Below are 21214 nucleotides of genomic sequence, written 5' to 3'. Positions count from 1 at the left end.
ATAAAAGAAAAACACATGTGCTTATTTTCAAACATAACAAAACAAAACAAAACAAAACAAAATCTATTAAAAAAAAAAAAAAAAACATTAAGCGCACACTTAAACTGATATTGTTTTTTTAGGTAACTACATACTAATCAGCGCTCAGTGCCATTTTAAAGGGTTATTTAAAGGGTTAAATGATCCAGCTGTTCCACTGAACTGGGACTGGAATCACACTGAGAATCTCTCGGTGCAGCAGAGTCCAGTTTCGACGGCAGGGCAGGACGGCAGCTCGCTCTAAAAAGCCTCAAGACGTAAAAAGCTCAGTTGATCTGATCGTGCCAAACTACAATCTCCGTGCAAGCTGATGCAGAGTGCACATCCCATTCAAAGATACAGTGATGTCGCTCCTGCAGAATTCGGCAGGACGATACAGAGACCGACCGGTGATGGTCTGCAGAGAGATCAGATCCACATCATCAGCAGTATGGGAGCGTCAGGGAAAAGCCTCTAACTAAAGATGGCTTACTGATCGGGTTTTTTCTTTTCCTCCACAGTGGTTTTCTGATTTTCCTCAGGTCTCATATTGTCCGCGCTGTCTTCACTGTCCTCATGCAGGTTCTGCAACCTGGACGGGGTGCAGCAAGGGACAAACAAGATGGAGAGCCAGAAAAAACATTGGCTTTGTACGTTTCTGCAAACCAGAGATGCCTTATAAGTTAAAAAATGTTGGTTAACTTTAAAACATGGATCAGCATCACTTTTTTGTGTTCAGATGCCTTTCACAAACATTTAAATATTTGAAACATTGCGCAAATTGATTTCTTTAAAAAAAACATGATTGTGTCAGAAAGTTGCGGAAGGAAGCAACTTTTGAGTCGAGTAAAGAGCGGCAGAGCTCGAGGTGAGATCTTTGAGAACTTTGCAGCAGAGGGCGCTGAAAGCACAGGAAGTGTTGGTTCCTACGTCCTTTAACAAAACATTCACAAAACTGCCTACACGCCGACAGGCCGAGCTCCCTCATTATTTGTTGTAACACATTATTCGGAGCCGGGCAGTGAAGAAATCCAACTTTCCATGTATAAAAATAAACCAAACTTAGCACATCGGTCCAGTCCCATGTCAAACTTCTTCAGCTGCAAACACGAGCCAACTGTCCTGATGGTGGCGCTACAGCAACCGTCTACATTTCAAAAGTTTGAAAATTCACAATAAATCGTTTGTACATGCTACAGCTTTGCAACTTACACCAAAATATCGGCCCAAATGAGACAGAACTTTTGTACAAATCATTGTGGTAAAAATTAAAAAGTCCATCACTCTGTTTTTCATCAAAACCTTCATCAAACTAATTAAACTGATCTACTCTCCAATTCTTTGCTCGGTTGACACCAAACTCGTTGCAGGGCGTCTTCAGACTGTCCAACACAAACCATCCACACAGATTTATGATTTATCAAAAACTGAGCCTACAGTGCATCAAAATGCTTGACTTTAAACGCTGCTGTAAACATATACTTGCAAAGTTTATGAAAAAATGACAAAATGTTGCTGTCATGACATACATCATGACATTGCAGTCTGTGGGAAAATGGCATCTTTAAACATCACTTTTTCACTTATGGAGCAAATCAATCTTTGTAACAACAAATGATCAACATCTCTCTGCTGTCCAGATGAAGTCTGCAGATTCTCAGAGTTTAGTCTTGATGAGTGAATTTTTGGGAGCAGTTTGAAATCTGCCTTTCCATGCACAGACAGCTGATATCCTGCCCCCTGCTGGTCGGCTCGGTCACAGTGTGAAGCCTCTCTGGTTTCTCTCTCGGCGTGGAGATCACAGGGATACTGACTTGTTCTTGATGTCTGAGGTTGTGAGTTCAAGCCTCATTCTAATGCTGCATTGGTCAAAGTCTGACTATTCGTCTGCTGTTTGCTCCTAAAAATTCCCAGCCCCGACCCACTGCTGTGCAAGTGGTGTGTCATGTGCATATTTTTTAAGGTTGGATGGTGAAAAACACTCAAATTAAACTTTATTGCCATTACTGTGGTGGCACTTTCAGTCGTCCATAAAGAGGAGAATTTCTTTGTGTCAAACTCTAAGGGGCATACGTTGTATAATAAACAGAGATATGAATACAGAATAAAACGGTGGAAAAAAGGAGTACTACACTGAGAGTGTTTGGTGGCTTAAGAAACGCTCTCTCTAAAAGAGGTCAGAGTCCTTAAGTCGTCAGATCAGAGGATACATTTCAGTTTCATCTCTTTTAGATTGGAGTATGACGTTGTTCCTCCATGAGTCTAACCAGAAGTATCTGAGCTGCACCTCATTTTCAGTCAACAAAAGCTGCAGTAGCTATCAGCAGTTACCTCGAGCTAGCAGCAGAGTGACGGAGCATGTTTCATAAAGACAGACTTACTCTGGGTCGTCCTCGTTTTCCTCCTCCAGGATGTTCGGCAGTCTGTTGAAAACAAACAGATGATTAATTGGCTCTAATCTGATGCTTTTTTAAGCACTCTGACACCTTATTTATCCTGGAAAACTTTTGTTAATTTTAATTATGAACTGTGCTGTTATAAATGTGAGCAGTTGTTAGTCATTGGTGCTGAGTGAAGACGATATACTCTGCAGCTGCAATCATTAACGATTCATTAACTAGAGTCGCAAAAATAGTCTGTATTTTTGTTAAAAGCGGACTCTAACTAAGTATGCAGACAGATATTTGATCCAAGGCTAATCAAGCTTTTAGCACTGGGGAGGGACTTTTTATGCCGGCATGTTTTCTTTAACAGAAAAATAGTGAGTTTTTTTCTATCAAAATTTTTGTTGATTTAAAAACATTTTAGTAATTTCTGTCTTTTAAATTGACAGTGATTTTGTTTCTTTTTAAATTTTTACAAACTTTTAGCAATTTATTTTTCTCTAAAATTTGTTATGATTCTTTTCTTTAACATTTTTAGCAATGATTATATATTTTTTCCTTTATTTTTACATTTTTTTTAAAAACATGCCATGTGTTCATGTGACTCACTGCTCGTTGGACTCTGGCAGGTTTTCTATGACGATTTTAGCCGAATGCTCCACCTCCAGCTGTCGGACCGCCTCCTCCGCTGCCTTCCTGGCCATCTCCTCTGCCGCTCGGGCCGCCTCCAGACGGCCCTGCTGCAGTCTGCGCAACACGCAAGAGCTCAGATACTCACCAACATTCAAAGAAATGACACTAAAAGAAATACAAAACCAGCCTGCAGGGTGCAAAAGTCTTGCAAATTTTAAAACATCCCACACTAACAGCAGCCTGTGGCTGCTGAGATATCTCATGTTTGAACCAAAGTGTTGGACAGACAGAAAAAACAGATGATATTTCCATTGTTAGCGTGCTCGTGGAACAATTTGAAAGAGAAAGCAAAGGGGAAAAAAAGAGTCAAATAGAGTGATCGCTTACTTTTCCTCCATGCGAGCCAGGACGGCCTCTCCAACCTCCTCCTTGATGCTGTCGACCAGAGGAGCGCACTGATCCATGAGAGGCTCTGCACCTCCAGCCTGAAACAAACCACAGTCTGCTGTAATGTCTGCACCGTCGAAAACATTTAAGACTTTCCTCTTTGAGAAAGCTTATTAGTTATATCATTATTATTATTAGTTTTTGTGCAATATCAAATACTACAGACTGCACACAAAATGTGCTTTTCAAAATCAGGCTATATAAAATATTATACATAACTACTGACTGTGAGTGTAGCTGCTGACAGTCTGGGATATGTCAGTGTGTGAGTGTAGCTGCTGACAGTCTGGGATATGTCAGTGTGTGAGTGTAGCTGCTGACAGTCTGGGATATGTCAGTGTGTGAGTGTAGCTGCTGACAGTCTGGGATATGTCAGTGATCAGCAGCTACATTGACTGTGACAGGTCACCTAGTGGAAATAGCATGTATTTCCTCCATATGCCAAATATGGTCAAAATGACCTCATCAGGTGGAAAATAGTCAAAATGACAAATTCAGAGTCAAAAGCCCAGAATGACACCCAGAAATAATACAAGTCCTGTTTTTCTGCTCTGATGGCTGTGGGATCAAAAATGTCAGTTTGAATGGGTTTCAATGGAGCATTTTTGGACCTGAACAGTCTGAATGTAACTATTTAGTTTCCACAGTGTATTTTAGACTTATTGTAGGAGCTGAGCTGCAAATTCACTGATTACACTCAGATACACAATCTGGACTACATTTAGGACACATGCATCAACACACACACAATTATCACAACAGGGAGAAGAAAAGAGAGTAAAATGAGACAAACAGTCCCTCAGAGTTAAAAGTTTGATATTTTGTTGCTCTGTAAAGCACTTTATATTTCCCTGTTGTATGAAATGCGCTCTGAAAATAAAGTTGCGTCGCCATCAGACTTTTCCTGGTTCTCTCTGAAGAACTTCAGCCCTTCAAGGGTTAATACAATTCTGGGACTCCTCTCTCACCTCCTTCTCCTTCTGCTGCACCTCCTTGTCCTCGTCCTGTCCCACGTCCTCCAGCACCAGGTCTGTCTTCTTCTGCACGATGCTGACTGAACGCCACATGACAGGAAGAGCAGGATTATCTACCACGTGTCTTGTATGAACATCAAACAATTACAAACTCACCTCACAGGCTGTGATGAAAACACTGACTTTGACCCACTGATTGATTGATTGATTGATTTTTCTTCCCTCAGGTTTACCAACACAACAAAAACACTCAACAAAGCACTTGTTTTCTAATAAGGTCTTTATTTTTATGAACATACAGTGAAATGCTTTAGTGAGTTGGGATGTCTGGAGTTATTTAGCTGCCTGAAAGCATCAGCAGATGCCTTTAAAAAACACTAAAGCTGTCCTGAACTACTGACAGTCCAGATTTGAGATTTGTTATTAATATTTAATGTCAGTTTTCATTATGAAGCAGCACCAATGGAAGAATAAACCCTGTTTAACCCTTTGAAACCTGATCATATTTACTTGATTTCTTTCTTCGAAGCAAAAAAAAAGGAAAGAAAATTGCATTTTTTCCCCCTAAAAATTAGACATTAAAAAACAGTTACATAATTTTAAACATAAAAGTATACCAATTATAAATATAGTTTTCTGGGCATCTTTTCCCTTTTTTTAAATAATAAGTTCGAATGATTCTCTCTTTATCTCTTTAAAAAGCAGATTTTCAGGTCATTTTCTTGTCAACTTTTGCTAATTTCTTTAAATTTGTAGGATAATTCTTGCCGTTATTGCAGCTTTTTCGCATTGTTTTCAAAAGAAAACAAACCAGTTTTCTCAAATTCTAAATATTTAAATGCTTGTGAAAAGACAAGAAAACTGATCCAGGTTTTGAAAGGGTTAATGGGTAAGCTTCTTCACGCAGATTTACAGTAGCTCTGTAGAAAGCACACTGGATGTTCAATATTAGAGAAATCATAGTTTAAACTGGCGGATTTCTTCATGTGTGAGAACAATAGACATCTTAAAAAAACATTTTCAGATTTCATTAAACGTAATTTTTTTGATTTCTTTCCCCGTTTGGGGAGAAAAAGCGAATGAAGCGTCACAGCTGTGCAAAACCTGAAAGCATGCAGCTGTGTGGAGCGGCGTTTTATCTCTGCAGGCCTGAATGATGCGGCAAGGGTTAAAGTGTCAGTGTGAGCGACTCTGTCCTGCGCCTCCTTCTCCTTTTATTTCGAGGGGCTCTTGCCGCCTCCTCCCCCTGAAACAGAAGGAGAAGAGCAGCCCAGTTAGAGTCCGCCTCATCACCGACACCACCGCCTGCCGACCATCGCACGGCCAGCAAAACCCACCAATCAATCAATCAATCAATCAATCAATTCATCAATCAATTCATCAACCAGTGCACGTATTTGTGCACCACAGAGTGCACGTGTAACACCACAAACATAACAGCAGCCCACAAACACAATAAACCACAAACGTAACAGAAATCTGCAGCTTTTATAAAGGACGTCATGTCGATGTCTTTTCTGGACATCATGTAGATGTCTTTTCTGGACGTCATGTAGATGTCTTTTCTGGACATCATGTAGATGTCTTTTCTGGACGTCATGTCGATGTCTTTTCTGGACATCATGTAGATGTCTTTTCTGGACGTTATGTAAATGTCTTTTCTAGACATTTGCAGGAAATTTCGTATTACATTTGTGGGGTTTTTACGTTGAAAGCTGCAGATTTCTATTACGTTTGCGGGTGTTACAGCACGTCTGCATCACTGCAGCAAGGCGGGAAAAACAAGAGTTCAGAAAAACAAGATTTAAGTTGCCGTTAAGTTGCTTTTTAAAGAATTTAACCCTCTATGGTACACATAATAATGCTAGTTGGTAAAAAAAATGTCTTCTTACGTCGTTTAGTTAGCAAGATCTTTATTTCAAACATGGCAAATAAAATAGGAGAGCAAAATAAAATGTAGGCAAGAAAAACAACAACAGAATGCCGATCGGACATAATCAGAAAACTATTTCTATTTCATCTCTGAAAAGGAGGAAGCGATTATCAGATCCTACCCGCCTTTTTTTCAATTTTATATATATATATATATAAAAAAGTGCATTTCACACATAAACACCTGAGTTTCTGCAGGTTTCTGTTCATGTATGATGCTTTTTTTCCAGATTGTAAAACGACTGAAAAATCTGTTTTCAGATCGTGTTTGTGGAGAGTTGGAGCTGACAGAGCTGAATGTGGAAGGAAGGCCTCCCAAAAAAGGACAAACACGGCCTCCAGAGGGTCATGTCACGACACAAACTGTTGTCGGTTTCTTTAGGGCCCTGGCTCTTTAAGTTCTTTAAGTACTGCAACACAGTTGAGGATATTTTGTGTGAATGTAAACAGCCAAAATGGCGACATTACCTTGAGGCAACACCGTACCAGAGAGGGTTAAAGATATTTGTCACAGCTTAATAAGTTTCAACCCTGGACGTAAAAGGAAATATAAAAGAGTGAAAATGAACTACAGCCGATGTTTGATTCACAAACCGTTTAGAAGTTGTGTTTGTAGCATTTGTGTATTATCTGTATATATTATCTGTTTTTTTAAGGGAGAAAAAGCTCCCAAACTGCTTTAATTTACACTGAAAACCAACAGAAATGAGTCTTTAGTTTTCCAAATCTTAACATTTTAGTGCAAAGTGTTTGAAGTCTCAGTCACCAGGAGAAAATGTGGCACTGCGAGTTTCTGCAGACCAGCTACAGTTTCATACGTTTCATCTCAACGTTTCTAAAGTGTTTCTAATGTGGGTCATTGGGAGGTGTAGGGGACGGAGGGGACGGAGGGGACAGAGGGGAGCTGCGGACAGCTGTTCAACACCAACTAACTATTAAACTGGCTGTTTTACAGACATCACTGCATCTCCTAATGCCTTAAAAAGCTGCTGTTTTTATGTGACACTGCTGTGTTTCCTGTCAGGACAGAGCCATAAAGAGCAGTTTATTTTTTTACTGAGACACTGCAGGGTTTTTCTGACGTTATCACGCCATGCTCAGCGATTTTTTTAATGAGACATCGGCACATTTCCATCCAGGACAATGCCACGAGACGCAGCTGTGTCTTACAGGGACATTGCCACATTTCCTGCTGTTAAATAAAAATTTAATATATAGCTGCCGTGAAATCAGACATTTCAGGCTGCAGCGATCACAAAAACAGCCCACAAAATCCCAGAGGGAGTGTTCAGTGCCACAAAATGTGTGTTGTTTTTTTTAAGGAGACATCGCTGCGTTTTCTGCCGGGACAGTGCCGAGAAAAACGGGTATTTGAAGCCAAAACGTGATCTTTCCCGAACCATAACAGTAGTTTTTGTTCCTAAATGTAACCACACATTAACCACAGCGGTGATGTATCATAAAGAAAAGTTTCAATTATTCACTTATTCGTGAACAAACGTAACAAATCTGAGGTTTGCAGAAACGTAAAATGCCAACATTTAATCTGGTAACTGGGCTGTGATTTCTATATCTGATGTTGTAAATGTGCAGTGTCTGCCCTCGAGGCTTTTTCATTGACTCATTTTTATCATTTCAGGGTCAGAGGCTGCAGACATCACAGCAGCGTGACACTGATCGGCTGCACACTCGTGTGTTCATGTGTCGGTGTGTAACTGAGGAGAAGCTGACGACTTACTGCTCTGCACCTCCTCGCTGCCCGACTCCTGCAGGAGGACGACAAATATGAAGATGACATATTCAAATCATATTCAGTCTGCTGTCCTGACTCATGAATATGAGAGAACAAATAGAAAAACCAAACACAAAAACACTCATTTTCAAACAGGACTCATAAATCCATCTCTGTTTTTGTTTTCGTGCTGCCTTTTTGCACTCGCCAAAAAAAAGAAAGAAAAAAAAAGAGATGAAGTGTTGGCGCAGCGACTCACCTGCTTCTGAACCGGCTGAGGTAACATGCGGCCGAGCCCACTCACGATCCATCCCATCATACTGCCAACAACACAGAGGAGTCAGACCTCAAAAACACTTTCTGTGTCCAAAAACATTCGTCCTAAACTCAAAGACTCGACAGCATCAGACGTTGTTGCAGCTGATCATGTGTCTGTCTTATGTCGGCTACAAACAGCAGGAATATGTGACGTATAAAATATCTACAATCTCTGACGGTTTATTTCAAATCTGATGTTAGAATTATTATTCGTAAACCATCCAGCCATGTGACAGGAAATGTTTGGTTTCCTTTTTTAAAAGTTTTCGTTTCAGGAGGAAAATCTGCAGCTGAAGCTTCCAGCTCGGATGTTTCTGTAACGTTTGGATAAAATGCGTCCACCTACTTGGGCTGTTGCTCTGCTTCTTTGGAAGACCTGCGAGGACCAAACAAAACAGAGCAGTTTTTAACCGTCTGTCCATCTGAGGGTGACACCTGTCCTCGCTCTTCTGTCTCCAACATGAGTGTATAAGGAGACATCAGGCCCCTGGACTCTGATATGAAAAAGGCCCCACAACTGTCCTACATAGGAGCAAGACACACAGACTCCGCGGTGGTTTTGCCTCGTTTTTTTTTTGGTTTGTTTTTGTGTGTGTGTGTGTGTGTGTGTGTGTGTGTGTGTTTTGCATCTCTTTAAAAAAATTATTTAGCTTTGTATTTTTTAGATTTTGACAATTTGCCTTTATTACATAAAGCACAGTTTGAAAAAGTGGGAGAGAGAGAGGACGACCTGCAGCAAAAGGCCACATGTTGGAGTCAAACCTGCGGCCGCTGCAGAGGACAGCAGCCTTTGTACGTGGGGCGCCCGCTCCAGCAGGTGCGCTGCTGGGCACTCATGTTTTGTGTCCCCTTATAGTTGTTTTGTGTCTCTTTGTAGTCAATTTTTGTCTCTTTGACAACATTTTTGTGCAGATTGGATCGATGTCTTAAGCAACTTAACAAGACATGGCCCAAAAATGAAAAATGAAATTAAAAAGAGTAAAAGAAAAACTAAAATTATTCTAATTATAAATATAGTTTTCTGAGCATTTTTCCTATTTTTTAAAAATAATTTTCTTAGAATCATCCTATTTTTTAAAACAAGTTTTTAAGCAATTTTCTTGTCACATTTTAAGAATTTTTTTTGCAATTTGTGGGAAATTTCTTGCCAAGTAGATTTCAGACAGAAATCAAACGAACTTGCTCAGATTATAGAGTCAGGTGACCCTGTGACAGGCGACTGAATGCAGCACCAGAACACTAATGTCAGTCCAGGTCTTAAATCTCCTCTGAATCTCCTGGTTTAATATCTCCCTCTCTGAATCACAGTTATGGTGCATAAACGTCTCCACACAGAGACAAAGATCTGACTCACCTCTCGCTGTCGGCGGCTGGTTTGGGGGCCGGAGGAGGTTCAGGAGCCGGAGTCTGGACTGCACACAGGAGCAGGAGACATTCAGGGTTAATTCACCAAAACATCAGCACTTTAAATCGATCTCTGTACATCAAAGCGTGACGGCGCTCTGAGGACGACCTTTAGAGGAGGCGGCAGCTTCAGACTTCAGACTGTCGTCTGTCTTTGGGCAAACGTGAAGCTCCGGCTGAGGAACCACCTTCTCTATTCCCTGTTTGATCCAGTCCATCATCCTGTCACACACACACACACACAGACAAACACACACACACACACACAGATCTGATGACACATCACTGACTGAAAACATGACCAAAATCGAAACATCCCAAAATCCTAGAAATGTTCTAAAGTCCAAGACATTTCCTATAATCCCTGAAATGTCCTAAAATCCTAGAAACGTTTTGAATCCCAGAAATATCTAAAAAATTCTACAAATGTCCTAAAGTTCAAGACATGTCCTAAAACCATAGAAATGTCCTAAAATTCTGGAAACATCCTAAAATCCTAGAAATGTCCTAAAGTCAAAGAAACGTCCTATAATCCTTGAAACACATCTGGGGAAGCTGCGGATCGTTTTGGCTTTGGCGACAATAAACGCTCAAAGTGAGAATTTGTCCATGTTTGGTGTTTGTGTTGCAGGTGGAGCATCCGGATGGGGGCACTGTCCCATGTGTCCATGTCCAGGACTGTCCTCGTTCTGTTCTCGTGAGGTTCAGACATCGTCAGCTGTTTGTAAAAACTCTGTAAAAACATCTCCAGGTTTCCAGATTGTGACGACAAAAAACAACAGAAAGCACAAATTTAACTTGATGGAGCTGCAGAAACTCACACACACACACACACACACACACACACACACACACACACAGTTACACACACACCTGGGCGGCGGAGGTTTGCTGTCCGTTTTGTCCTCGCGGTGTGACCCCCCATCCCCTGAGGCGGCCTGCAGCTCTGCAGCTGAAACAAACCACAGAGGGTTAACGATGTGACGTGTGCGTCTCTGCTGCGTCTGCGTCCACACTCAGGTCTGAGCTCACCTGTTTCAGCTGCCGCCCGACGCACCTGAGGAGACACAAACACAGCAGGTCACATGACTGATCCGCGAGACTGGATCTGTCTTTGACCACAACCTGGACTCAGTCCGGTCAGAGACAAACTGTCAGCAATGAAGCGGAGTTCACAGTCCCAGTGATGCTGTGCTCTGTATCAGCGCTCAGCTGTTTAATATGCTGATACTAAAATAATATCTGATAATAATATCAGATACTTTTCTGAAAAAAACATCTCCACTCAGCTGCGTCCCTAAAATAATTATACACATCTTCTCAAAGCACATCCACAGTTAATCTTTCTATTTCAATATTCTGCATAAATGATAACCTGTCCCCACTCCTGCCCTCCGATCTGTATCTCATCCCCGTCTTTTTATTCTTTTTATTGCAAAGAAAATGCAGCACCGGAGTTTATAATATCTTCATATATTTTGGTTTCAGGTTTCAGGGGAAGTTCGATTATTTTGATTAACCCTGAAAACTGAAACAACTGGGAACCTGGATCTGCCTTCAGTGTCATGTCTGAGCACAAGGTTTAATGTAAAGACAGAGAATGGCATGTCTCTGCTCCACTGAGTGTCTCTCTGTCCTGTCTGTCCTGCAGGACGTCCTGCAGTATCTGTGGTTGTACCTCAGCGGGCGGCTCGGCGGCGGCTGTCTCCTTCCTGCTGAGTTCAGGCTTCGGGACGACTTTCTCCAAACCCTGAGAGATCCACGCTATCATCCCTTTACTGTGGGGACAAACAGACACACAGTGAGGACAGACGTCAGACAGCTGCTGGAACGACGGAGGACGCTACAGAGGCGCTGCAGGAGACAGCTGCTGCAGAGACAGCTGCTGCAGAGACAGCTGCTGTAGAGACAGCTGCTGTAGAGATAGCTGCTGCAGAGATAGCTGCTGGACAGCAGAGGATGCTGCAGAGAAAGCTGCTGCTGTAGGGACAGCTGCTGCAGAGACAGCTGCTGCAGAGACAGCTGCTGTAGAGATAGCTGCTGCAGAGATAGCTGCTGGGACAGCAGCAGAGGATGCTGCAGAGAAAGCTGCTGCTGTAGGGACAGCTGCTGCAGAGACAGCTGCTGCAGAGACAGCTGCTGTAGAGATAGCTGCTGCAGAGATAGCTGCTGGACAGCAGAGGATGCTGCAGAGAAAGCTGCTGCTGTAGGGACAGCTGTGCAGGGACAGCTGCTGCAGAGACAGCTGCTGCAGAGACAGCTGCTGTAGAGATAGCTGCTGCAGAGACAGCTGCTGGACAGCAGAGGATGCTGCAGAGAAAGCTGCTGCTGTAGGGACAGCTGCTGTAGGGACAGCTGCTGCAGAGACAGCTGCTGCAGGGGCAGCAGAGGACACTGCAGAGACGCTGCAGGAAACTCAGACAGAAAAGCTTCCTTGAACTGCGATGACCTGAGACAATCCGAGACGTTGTTGGGACAAATACATCAAGGATCATGTGATCAACAGAGGCAGCTGATAGCTCTGGGTCCGAATATAATATTTCCAGGACCCTGGAAATCCTGGATTTGGTAGCCTGCCTGCTGACAGGGATTTATAGCAGCTCAATATTTGGCAACATGTTTCGTCCATGTGTTTGAAAAGCAGCTCACTATTTAGCAGCATGCCTGTTCATCTGTTTAAAAAGCAGCTCACTATTTGGCATGCAGTATTTGATGATTACTCACTCGTCTTCAGGTTTACTGTCGTCAGAGAAAACAGAAATCAGAGAGATCATCATCATCATCATCATCATCATCATCATCATCACACACTCACACACAAACACACACACACACACACAGTGTGTTTACCTGGTGGTTGTGTTTTTCCTCCTGTGATGAACGGAGGCGATGAAGGAAACAGAAGAAACGAAAGGGTTAATATCTTAACGTGCAGAGAGATCTGACCTGAGGTCAGCGTCCGGGCCTCACCTTGCTGCTCGAGCTGCTTCGGCTCAGTTTCGGTGAGATGGCGGGTTGAGGCAGAGCGCCGCTGATCCACGTCAGCACGCCGGATTGAGAGCTGCTCACCGGGCTGCGGACAGGACGTTTACAGTTTCAAACTTTTATATCACCGAGTATGAAAATAATAGTAAATTACACACATGAAAAAAATGAACATTAAAATGAAATAAAAATTAAAAAAACAATAAGAAAATTTCATAATAAAATAAAAATACAAATAATATTATACAACAATAATAATAAAATATATAATAAATATATAAAACAATATAAAATGTAATACATACAAATAATATGTAAAATAATATAATAAAATAATAATAATAATAATAATAATAATAATAATAATAATAATAATAAATATATAAAACAATATAAAATGTAATACATACAAATAATATGTAAAATAATAATAATAATAAATAAAAAAAATAATAGTTTTTTTTGTGATTTTTTTCCTGCAACAATTTATGGTGGAAAATTTCTTTAGTTTACTCAAAATAAAAGTCTACTTTCATGTTTTTAAATTCATAGAAGCTACAAGAAGACACAAACAATATATAGCCTTTAAAAAATATTTAATTTTAAAATAAAAACCTTTTAGAGAAATACTGTGGTGACTTCAGCAAACTTTTTCAGCTACAAATTCTGTCTATCAAAACTTTCAGTAAAGATGAAAAAAAAAATAAGAAGACGCAAACAGTTTGAAACAATAAAATAATCAAATAAAATTAGAACAAAACTAAGTGAGAAGCACCAGATCTGAAACTGACTATGACTCACCCGTTCTCCTCTGCTGCCTGGACCTCCTGTTTGGGTTTGTCCGCCGTTTTTTGGAGCTGTCAATAAAAAAAAAATAAAGTGTGTTTATGTTGAAAGTAAAGAAACAGAAACCGACCGGCAGATTTTCGCCGTGTGAATATCTTACCCTCATTTTTACACTCATCCTGAAACGTCACCTTCTTCTCCTGCAGAAAACACAAAATAATGTCAGCGAGCATTTAAAAATCTGATGTAATACGTCCTTTTTTAGCTATTTAAAGCACAGATTAGGGTCTATATTAGGGCTGTCAAATGATTATTTTTTTAAAAATTGCGATTCATCTCTGAATTTCAATAGTGAACTGTGATTAGTCACATTTTTAAATTTCCATTTACTTTTGAACAAGCTATTGCAGAGTTTTCTGTCGGGATTGTGTCGCAAAAAAACAGGTTTTTTAAGCTGAAACATGATGCTGTTTGTGCCTAAAGATAATCACATGTTAAACACAACATTCAGACTATTTCAATGATGTCAGAAAAAAAGCGGATTTTTGTGTCAGTGCGACTGAAAACGGGTGCAGACCGGCTTAAAACAAACGAACCTTTTCTTCTCTTCTTCTTCTTCTTCACATAATTATTTCTGTCCTCATCTGACTGTCCATTCTTATTCATATTTTTATTATAGCCTATATCAGTAAACACATAGAAAAAATACATTTTTGAACAATTTTATAAATGTATTTGGTCAATGTTCAGAGACTGTATGCACTGGTTCTGGTTTCTTAGGGTTTCCTGGGTTTCCTCTGCAGGCCTCCTTTGTTAAAATATATCACACTGTTTTTGACATTTTGTGCTAAATCAAATCAAATGAAATAAAAATGGTGTAACTGAGCTGTAACTGTAGCTCCAGTAAACTGTGCATCGAGACTTTGAGAAGTTTCTGTGTCTCCGCTAAACAATTACTTACAAAAGTAACTTATCGTAGATTGCAGAAACGTGTAACGACGTCTTTTCAGTTTTTGTGCTGATTGAGCTGCCATGGTTACAACAGATTGACAGGCGTGGGGCGTGGCTTACCTGAACACGCGGTGCGGTCACAGCAGCAGGCGAGGCAGCAGCGGGAGGCGGGGCAGCGGCGGGAGGCGGGGCAACGGCGGGAGGCGGGGCAGCGGCGGGTTTCTTCTCCTTCTGCTCTTCGGCTGTTTTGGGCGGAGGCTCAGGCGGCTGGGGGACCACTTTGACCACCCAGCTCAACATCCTCCAAACACACAAACAGCAACCATCACTGCTGAACGTTCAGTAAACAGTTAAAAAATCAGCCGCATTTCTTTTAAAAACGTGAGCAACAAAAGAAGAAATGACCCCAAAATTAGCAAGAAATTAGCAAAAAGTAGAAAGAAAGAAAATCTCCTGAAAATCAGTAAATTAAATAAATAATTAAAATAAAAACTAAATTTTAAAAAGTTTTTTTAAAAAAAACAACAAAGACCTTTGAAAAAGTGCCTTGAAATTATAATAATTCTGTAACGTGCACGTATGTTAAGTATACTTTTTTTACACCTTTTTCAGCACATTTTTCAAAGAAATTCCATTAATTTGCTCAGGATGCAAAGGTTAAAATATTTGTGAAATATTTCTAAAAGCGGCACAAGAAAAGTGATGTTGCTCCAGGTTTTCAAGGGTTCAATAATCTGTGAATTCAAAACACAACTTTAGTGAAAGTAAGAGGTATCGTCAGTATGTTGTAGTCAAAGTATCACAAGTAAATGAACTTGTTTTGCAGTAAAATGCTATAATAATTATATATGTCATGTGCAAAGTCTGATGTTTCAACTCAAAACTCTGTTGATTATTGCTGCGTCAATCATATGAAAATAAAACAACTAAACTGTCCCTCGCAGTATCAGGTCAGCATTCAGTGTGTTGACTTCCGAAAGTCACAGTAAGTTTGTAAAGTTTTGGATCTTTAAAATAAAATCCTTTGAGGCTAAAAGTAAATGACATGAAAAAATAAAGACATAAAATGGTAACAAATGTTAGTGTATAGAGGTACAAGAAAAAACTCAGCAGTTTGTTACTTTTAGGTTTTTTTCCTGCAAAATATGATGAACTTTACCAAGAGATGGACTGTTTTTCCTTTTTGTTTGTTTGTTTCCTTTCTTTAAAAAAAATACTATATATTAGCTGACTGTCAAAGCACTTTGTAAACAACTGTTTTTTTTAAATGTGCTGTATAAATAAAGTTAAAGTTGCTATTATTATTAATAAAAATAATAACAATAATAAATTAGTTATTAGTTTCACTGTTTTTTAATCTTTCCAACTTTAATGTGACAAACAGAAAATGATGCAAGTATATGCCGTGCAGTAAAAATTTAAATAATGTAATGCAATCAAATACTTAATAAATAAAAATATAAAATAAAATAAAATAAAATAAAATAAAATAAAATAAAATAAAATAAAATAAAATAAAATATAAAATAAAATAAAATAAAAGCTTAATTAGCTGCAGAGTCGGTCTGGAGGAGTGCTGACCCTCGTCTTGGTGCTTACTGCCGTTTAGATCATGTCTGGCTGAGTGTCGGCTCTAATTACAGCTGATGGATCGTGACCCTAATCCACCGCAGCACAAAAACCCCATGTAGCCGCGCTGCTGTGCATCCGCTTAAACCGGTGTCCAGTTCATCACTCACACTTTCCAGTTTCCTTTTCAGCCATTCAGCCGGTTTCTACGGCGACCTGTTGGTCAGCGGCTGATCGACTGTCTTTAGGCCAGTTTCAGTTTGTCACTTAATGATCAGCCAATTAAGCAGTTAGCATGTTGGCCAATCAGACGCTGCCAGAGTCAATCAGGCAGGTAAACAGGCGGAAAAAACAGCCAAACACTCAGCTGGCTGATCTGTTCAGCCGCTCAGTGATGAGACGGTCGACCAATAATCAGCTGAGCAGTTTAGCAGCAGCCCGTCGTAAAAACATAAGATCGTTTCACTCAATATTACAAGAAATATCCCTAAAATTCTGACTTAATATCTACAATGAGAAACAATACTAAACTTCTGATTTAAAAGTAATTATTTTGTAAACATTCGTCATTATTTGAGAGAGCATCATTTAAGAAAAAAAAAAGTTTTGTTATTAGTTAGTTAGTTAGTTTTTGTTTGAGAAAGTTTGTAATGACTAAAAAAAAAGTTTGTGAGAAAGTTTGTCAATGTTTGTTTCTTTAGTTTCTTATTATTTTCGGAAAATTTGTATAAAAAAGGGTTTTCATTACTTTCAAAAGGTTTCACATTCATTTTTTGAAGATTATTTTGAGAAAATTTGTCATTTAAAAAAAAGTTTTATTATTTTGAAAAGGTTTTGTCAATTTTTTTGAAGTTTCCTACTATTTTTTGAGAAAATATTTATTTTTTAAGTTTCTTTTTACCTTTTATAAAGAATTTCATTTTAAGTTTCTCAATATTTTGAGAAAAAAATATTATTTTAAAAGAGCTACTCATTTTTTATGTTCTGTTTTGTTTAAAGTTCATCATTACTTTGAGAAAGCTTTTTCAATTTTTCAAAAAAGGTTCTCATTATTTTGAGAAAGTTTGTCATTTTTATGAGATACTTCACCTTTTTTTCACTGTTTTGAGATATGTTAGTTAGTATCTTGAAATAATGACTTTATATCCCAAAATAATTAGAATTTCTTTAAGTAATAAGTCATTATTTGGTCATCTTCAGATAAGTCATAAGTTTGAAAAATATTCTAATTTTAAATATACTTTTTTGATCATGTTGAGATACAAGTTATTTTGAAAAGGTTCTTATTATATTAAGAGATTTTATTTCATATTTTATTTTATTCATTTACATTTTATGATGGTAAAAATTAAAAAGAAAACATGAAAAAAAAGGAGAAAGTCTCTCATCAAATTCACTTACAGGATTTGTTTTCTTTTCATCATATTGTCAGAAATGGTCTTCCATACAAATCACAGACGACTGTCTGCACATCAGCAGTAAATGCTGAGTCAGCTCAGTTTGGTCGGGCCGAGTGTCGGCCGAGTGTCGGCACGCTCGGCTGTGTTAAAGAGAATCAAATGTGAGCCGGCATTGGCCCGTATGTGGCTGACAGATTTGGTTAGGTTGGTATTTTTAGGGGTATATGAGGCAAAAACTCCAGTTTGCAGCACTTTGAAGTGGATGGTGGGCCACATTTAGCAAATCAATTCCATATTATGAGTCTAAAATTACATTTTTGACTAAAATGTCTGTACAGTTTGTGCAACATATACAACAACTCGTTCATCAGAGCCTCAATTCAGATAAATAAACTCTGAAAAAAATTAATTTAAATGAAAAATCACACTGGAAGCCTCGTCAGAGCTCAGCAAACATGACTCAGGGTGATGTTGTCGGTACAAACCATTATGGTGCAATATAAATAAAGTTATTATTATTATTATTATTATTATTATTAGTCTTATTATTATTATTATTATTATTATTATTATTATTATTATTATTATTATTATTATTATTATTATTATTATTATTATTATTATTATTATTATTATTATTATTATTATTATTATTATTATTATATGGCTTCCTGTTGGATGAACACTTTTGTCAAACAAATTGTTAACTGAAGTCACTTTTCTGATGCTGCAGATAACCTGTGAAATACCAAAAAACTAGTTTGGATTTGAGTTCCCAAACTCGACTTAACCCTTTGGCACCTGGATCAATCACTTTTCTTGTGTTGAGATCAGACGCCGTCAAAAATATTTAAACCTTCACCATCTGAGCAGAAAGTTTTTGGGTTTTTTGAAACCTGTTAAAAAAGTTAAGGAACAACTACCATTATTATTGAACATTTAAGATATATTTTTTTTTATTTCGCCCATTTCTCATTACATTGCTCATTGCTGCTTCTCTGTGTTTTTGACAGAAATCAAGCCAATTTGCTCAGGTTTCAAGGGGTTAATGAGAGCGTTCAATGAAAACACAGAGTCATTTTTAGAACTAAAATATCTGTTGTCTCATATTTTGGTGCTAACTGGTCCATCTTTTCAAACACACCAAAACACAGTTTAACCAAAAAAACCCAACATGAAAAACACATCATCAGTTACTGTTGATGTTTCAGTCAGAAAATCCCCCAAAACAGCAAAAATTAACTCAGTGAAGCCCAAAGACTGAATCTAACCACTGAGCCTTGCAGCCGCTCACTGCAGAGTCCGCGCAGCTCTGGGGTATTTTGGGGGCTGTGATATTTTGGGGTGCAGGTGCAGGTGCAGGTGTATGGGGTCTCTGGTCCTACCTGAGGGCTTCAGTCGGGGTCCAGCAGCATCCCACAGAGCTGCGCTGAAGAAGCTGTGAAGACCTGCAGGGATCTGGACGCTGTGCCGGGATTATGGAGGAACTCTGCTAACGGGATTACTGAAGGACAGAGACAGACAAAAAAGACAGAGCTGGAAGGGACGGGACGGGGGCTCAGATTACACGCCTAAAAGCTGAAAGATGAAGGGGACGTCAGGACAAACGGACAGAACAAGTCGAGGAACAAAACCACACACACGAGAACAAAAATTATCAACAGGAACTCTGAAATTTAGATATTTGCAGTCTGAAGAACATCAGTGTCATCGTGTTGCATCAAAGTGTGTCCCCCCCGTCGAAAAATGTGTCCCCCCTTTAGTGCAGAGTTCCCCCTTATGGTCAGGTTTGGTAGAGGCACGGGTGCATGAGTAAAAAATAATTCAAGATTTCCTCATAAAAAGCATGTACAGTATGTTTTTTTAAGCAAAATAAAATAAAATAAAATAAAATAACATAAAATAAAATAATATAAAACAAATTAAACGAAACTAAACTAAACTAAATTACATTAAAACAAAACAAAATAAATAAAATAAGATTAAAGAGCGCATTGATCAAAGTTGTCGCGCTAAAATGAGTTTAAATAATGAGCAAAATGAATATTCAAAAGAAAGAACCAGAGCAGGGCAAAATAGAAGTGGGGAGTACAAAAATATAAGATAAATAAAAGAAACTAAATTATATAAATAATTTAAAGAGTTATGTAAGTCCTTCAATTAAAAATACAGTAATTTAAACATATTACAACCACAAAGTGATGAGAGCTACACGTATCTAACCATAACAAAAACATATTTTTTAAATACGGGAGGAAGGCAATGAGCACTCAACAAGAAATCCCCAAAATTGAGTAAGAAATAAGCATGAAAATAAATAAATAAAATTCCGATTGTGCTAAAAATCAAACAAATTGATTTTTTTTCTCCAGCTTAATTTTAAATCTAAAAGTAGATGATAAGAATTATGAATATAGTTTTCTTGACATTTTACCTTGTTTTTTCACAAAATGTACTAATCTCCCTGCAGCTAATTTGTTGCCTATTGTGTGTACATATGTGTGTGTGTGTGTGTGTGTGTGTGTGTGTATATGTATATATATAACAGTAATACATATTAAAGTGAGTTAAATAAAGACCATCTGACCTACTGATTGTGTGTTTCCTGCAGAGCGCTGAGCTGTTGGGCCGAGGAGCAGTTGTTTGGGTTTTTGGAGCGATCGCAGAGCTGAGTGTTGTTTTAATGTTGAAATTGGATTGCAGCTTCAGCCCTGAAGTTGACCTGGTGTCCCGGTGTGACTGAGGACTGACGGACCAACAGCTGCAGCAACAACTCCAGCTAATGTCGGGAGACTGATGATAAGCGATGTATGGAGGCACCGCCCGAGCCTCAGTTTCTGCTGGTCTGCACCTCAAACGGTCCTCCGCTGCTACAGAGTCTCGGCAGAGACCTGGGACACAGTCAGAGACAGATCTTCATATCTCACTGAGGAGTCAAAGGAACCTCTAAGCTCGACAGAAATAGTGATATATATCAATATCGACTGATATGAAAAAAATAATTGTGATAATACTTTTTTTCCATATTGCCCAGCCCTAAATATTATATATAAATACAATCAAATATAAATCAAATAATAATTTAAATCAAAAATGTGTTCTGTTATACAACAAGAAGAGGTGGTAGCATATTTAAAAGCAAAGAAAAAATAAAAAGCTTAGGGAAAACTACTTACTTTTTAAAGCAATTTCTGTGTTAGTTTTTTTTCACTTTTAAATTTAAAAAAATATTAAATTTTATTTTTTGTAGGCTAATAACTGCCAGGTAATCTTCTTGTACTTTTTACTTTTTACTAATTACTTGCTATATGACAGCTCTATATTTTATTTCCTTTCAGCTTGTGAGTTTAATTTTAAGTCTTTATATTCCTACATGAACCTGAGCTCTGACACACACACTCACACACAAACAGACACACACACACACACACACACACACACACACACACATACACACACACACACAGACAGACAGAGTATATGTGTATATGTATTGTCCTTTTGTATATTTTTTGAACACGTTTGCAGTAGTTTTGAGTTTCTGTATGAACCTGAGTTGTTGGAAACACACTAACACAGGGATCGTGAGTGTGTTTTGTTTTTCGATGTGTGTGTGTGTGTGTGTGTGTGCTGGGAGCATATTGCGGCGGCTCCAGGTTAAAGCTGTTAATGTGGCCCTGA

General features: G+C 38.7%; 1 protein-coding gene and 1 long non-coding RNA gene across 2 annotated transcripts; both read right to left on the bottom strand.

The window, feature by feature from the left end:
• Positions 1-3418: 3418 nt before the first annotated feature.
• On the bottom strand, positions 3419-11613 carry LOC121943569 (cyclic nucleotide-gated cation channel beta-1-like). Its single transcript, XM_042487123.1, has 10 exons — positions 11521-11613; positions 10875-10899; positions 10716-10794; positions 9952-10064; positions 9793-9850; positions 8785-8814; positions 8380-8440; positions 8127-8154; positions 4451-4536; positions 3419-3520 (listed from the first exon to the last, which is right to left on the bottom strand). The coding sequence occupies exons 1-10, from the start codon at positions 11611-11613 to the stop codon at positions 3419-3421; spliced, it is 675 nt and encodes a 224-aa protein (XP_042343057.1).
• A 3125-nt stretch (positions 11614-14738) lies between these two features.
• LOC121942365 lies at positions 14739-20415 on the bottom strand. Its single transcript, XR_006105800.1, has 3 exons — positions 20121-20415; positions 18919-19037; positions 14739-14865 (listed from the first exon to the last, which is right to left on the bottom strand). It is a non-coding gene; the product is annotated as an uncharacterized LOC121942365 (long non-coding RNA).
• Positions 20416-21214: the final 799 nt, after the last annotated feature.

The sequence above is a fragment of the Plectropomus leopardus genome, chromosome 1 (assembly GCF_008729295.1).
Source record: "Plectropomus leopardus isolate mb chromosome 1, YSFRI_Pleo_2.0, whole genome shotgun sequence".
Taxonomy (NCBI): domain Eukaryota; kingdom Metazoa; phylum Chordata; class Actinopteri; order Perciformes; family Serranidae; genus Plectropomus; species Plectropomus leopardus.
This window is presented reverse-complemented; position numbering and strand designations above follow the sequence as displayed.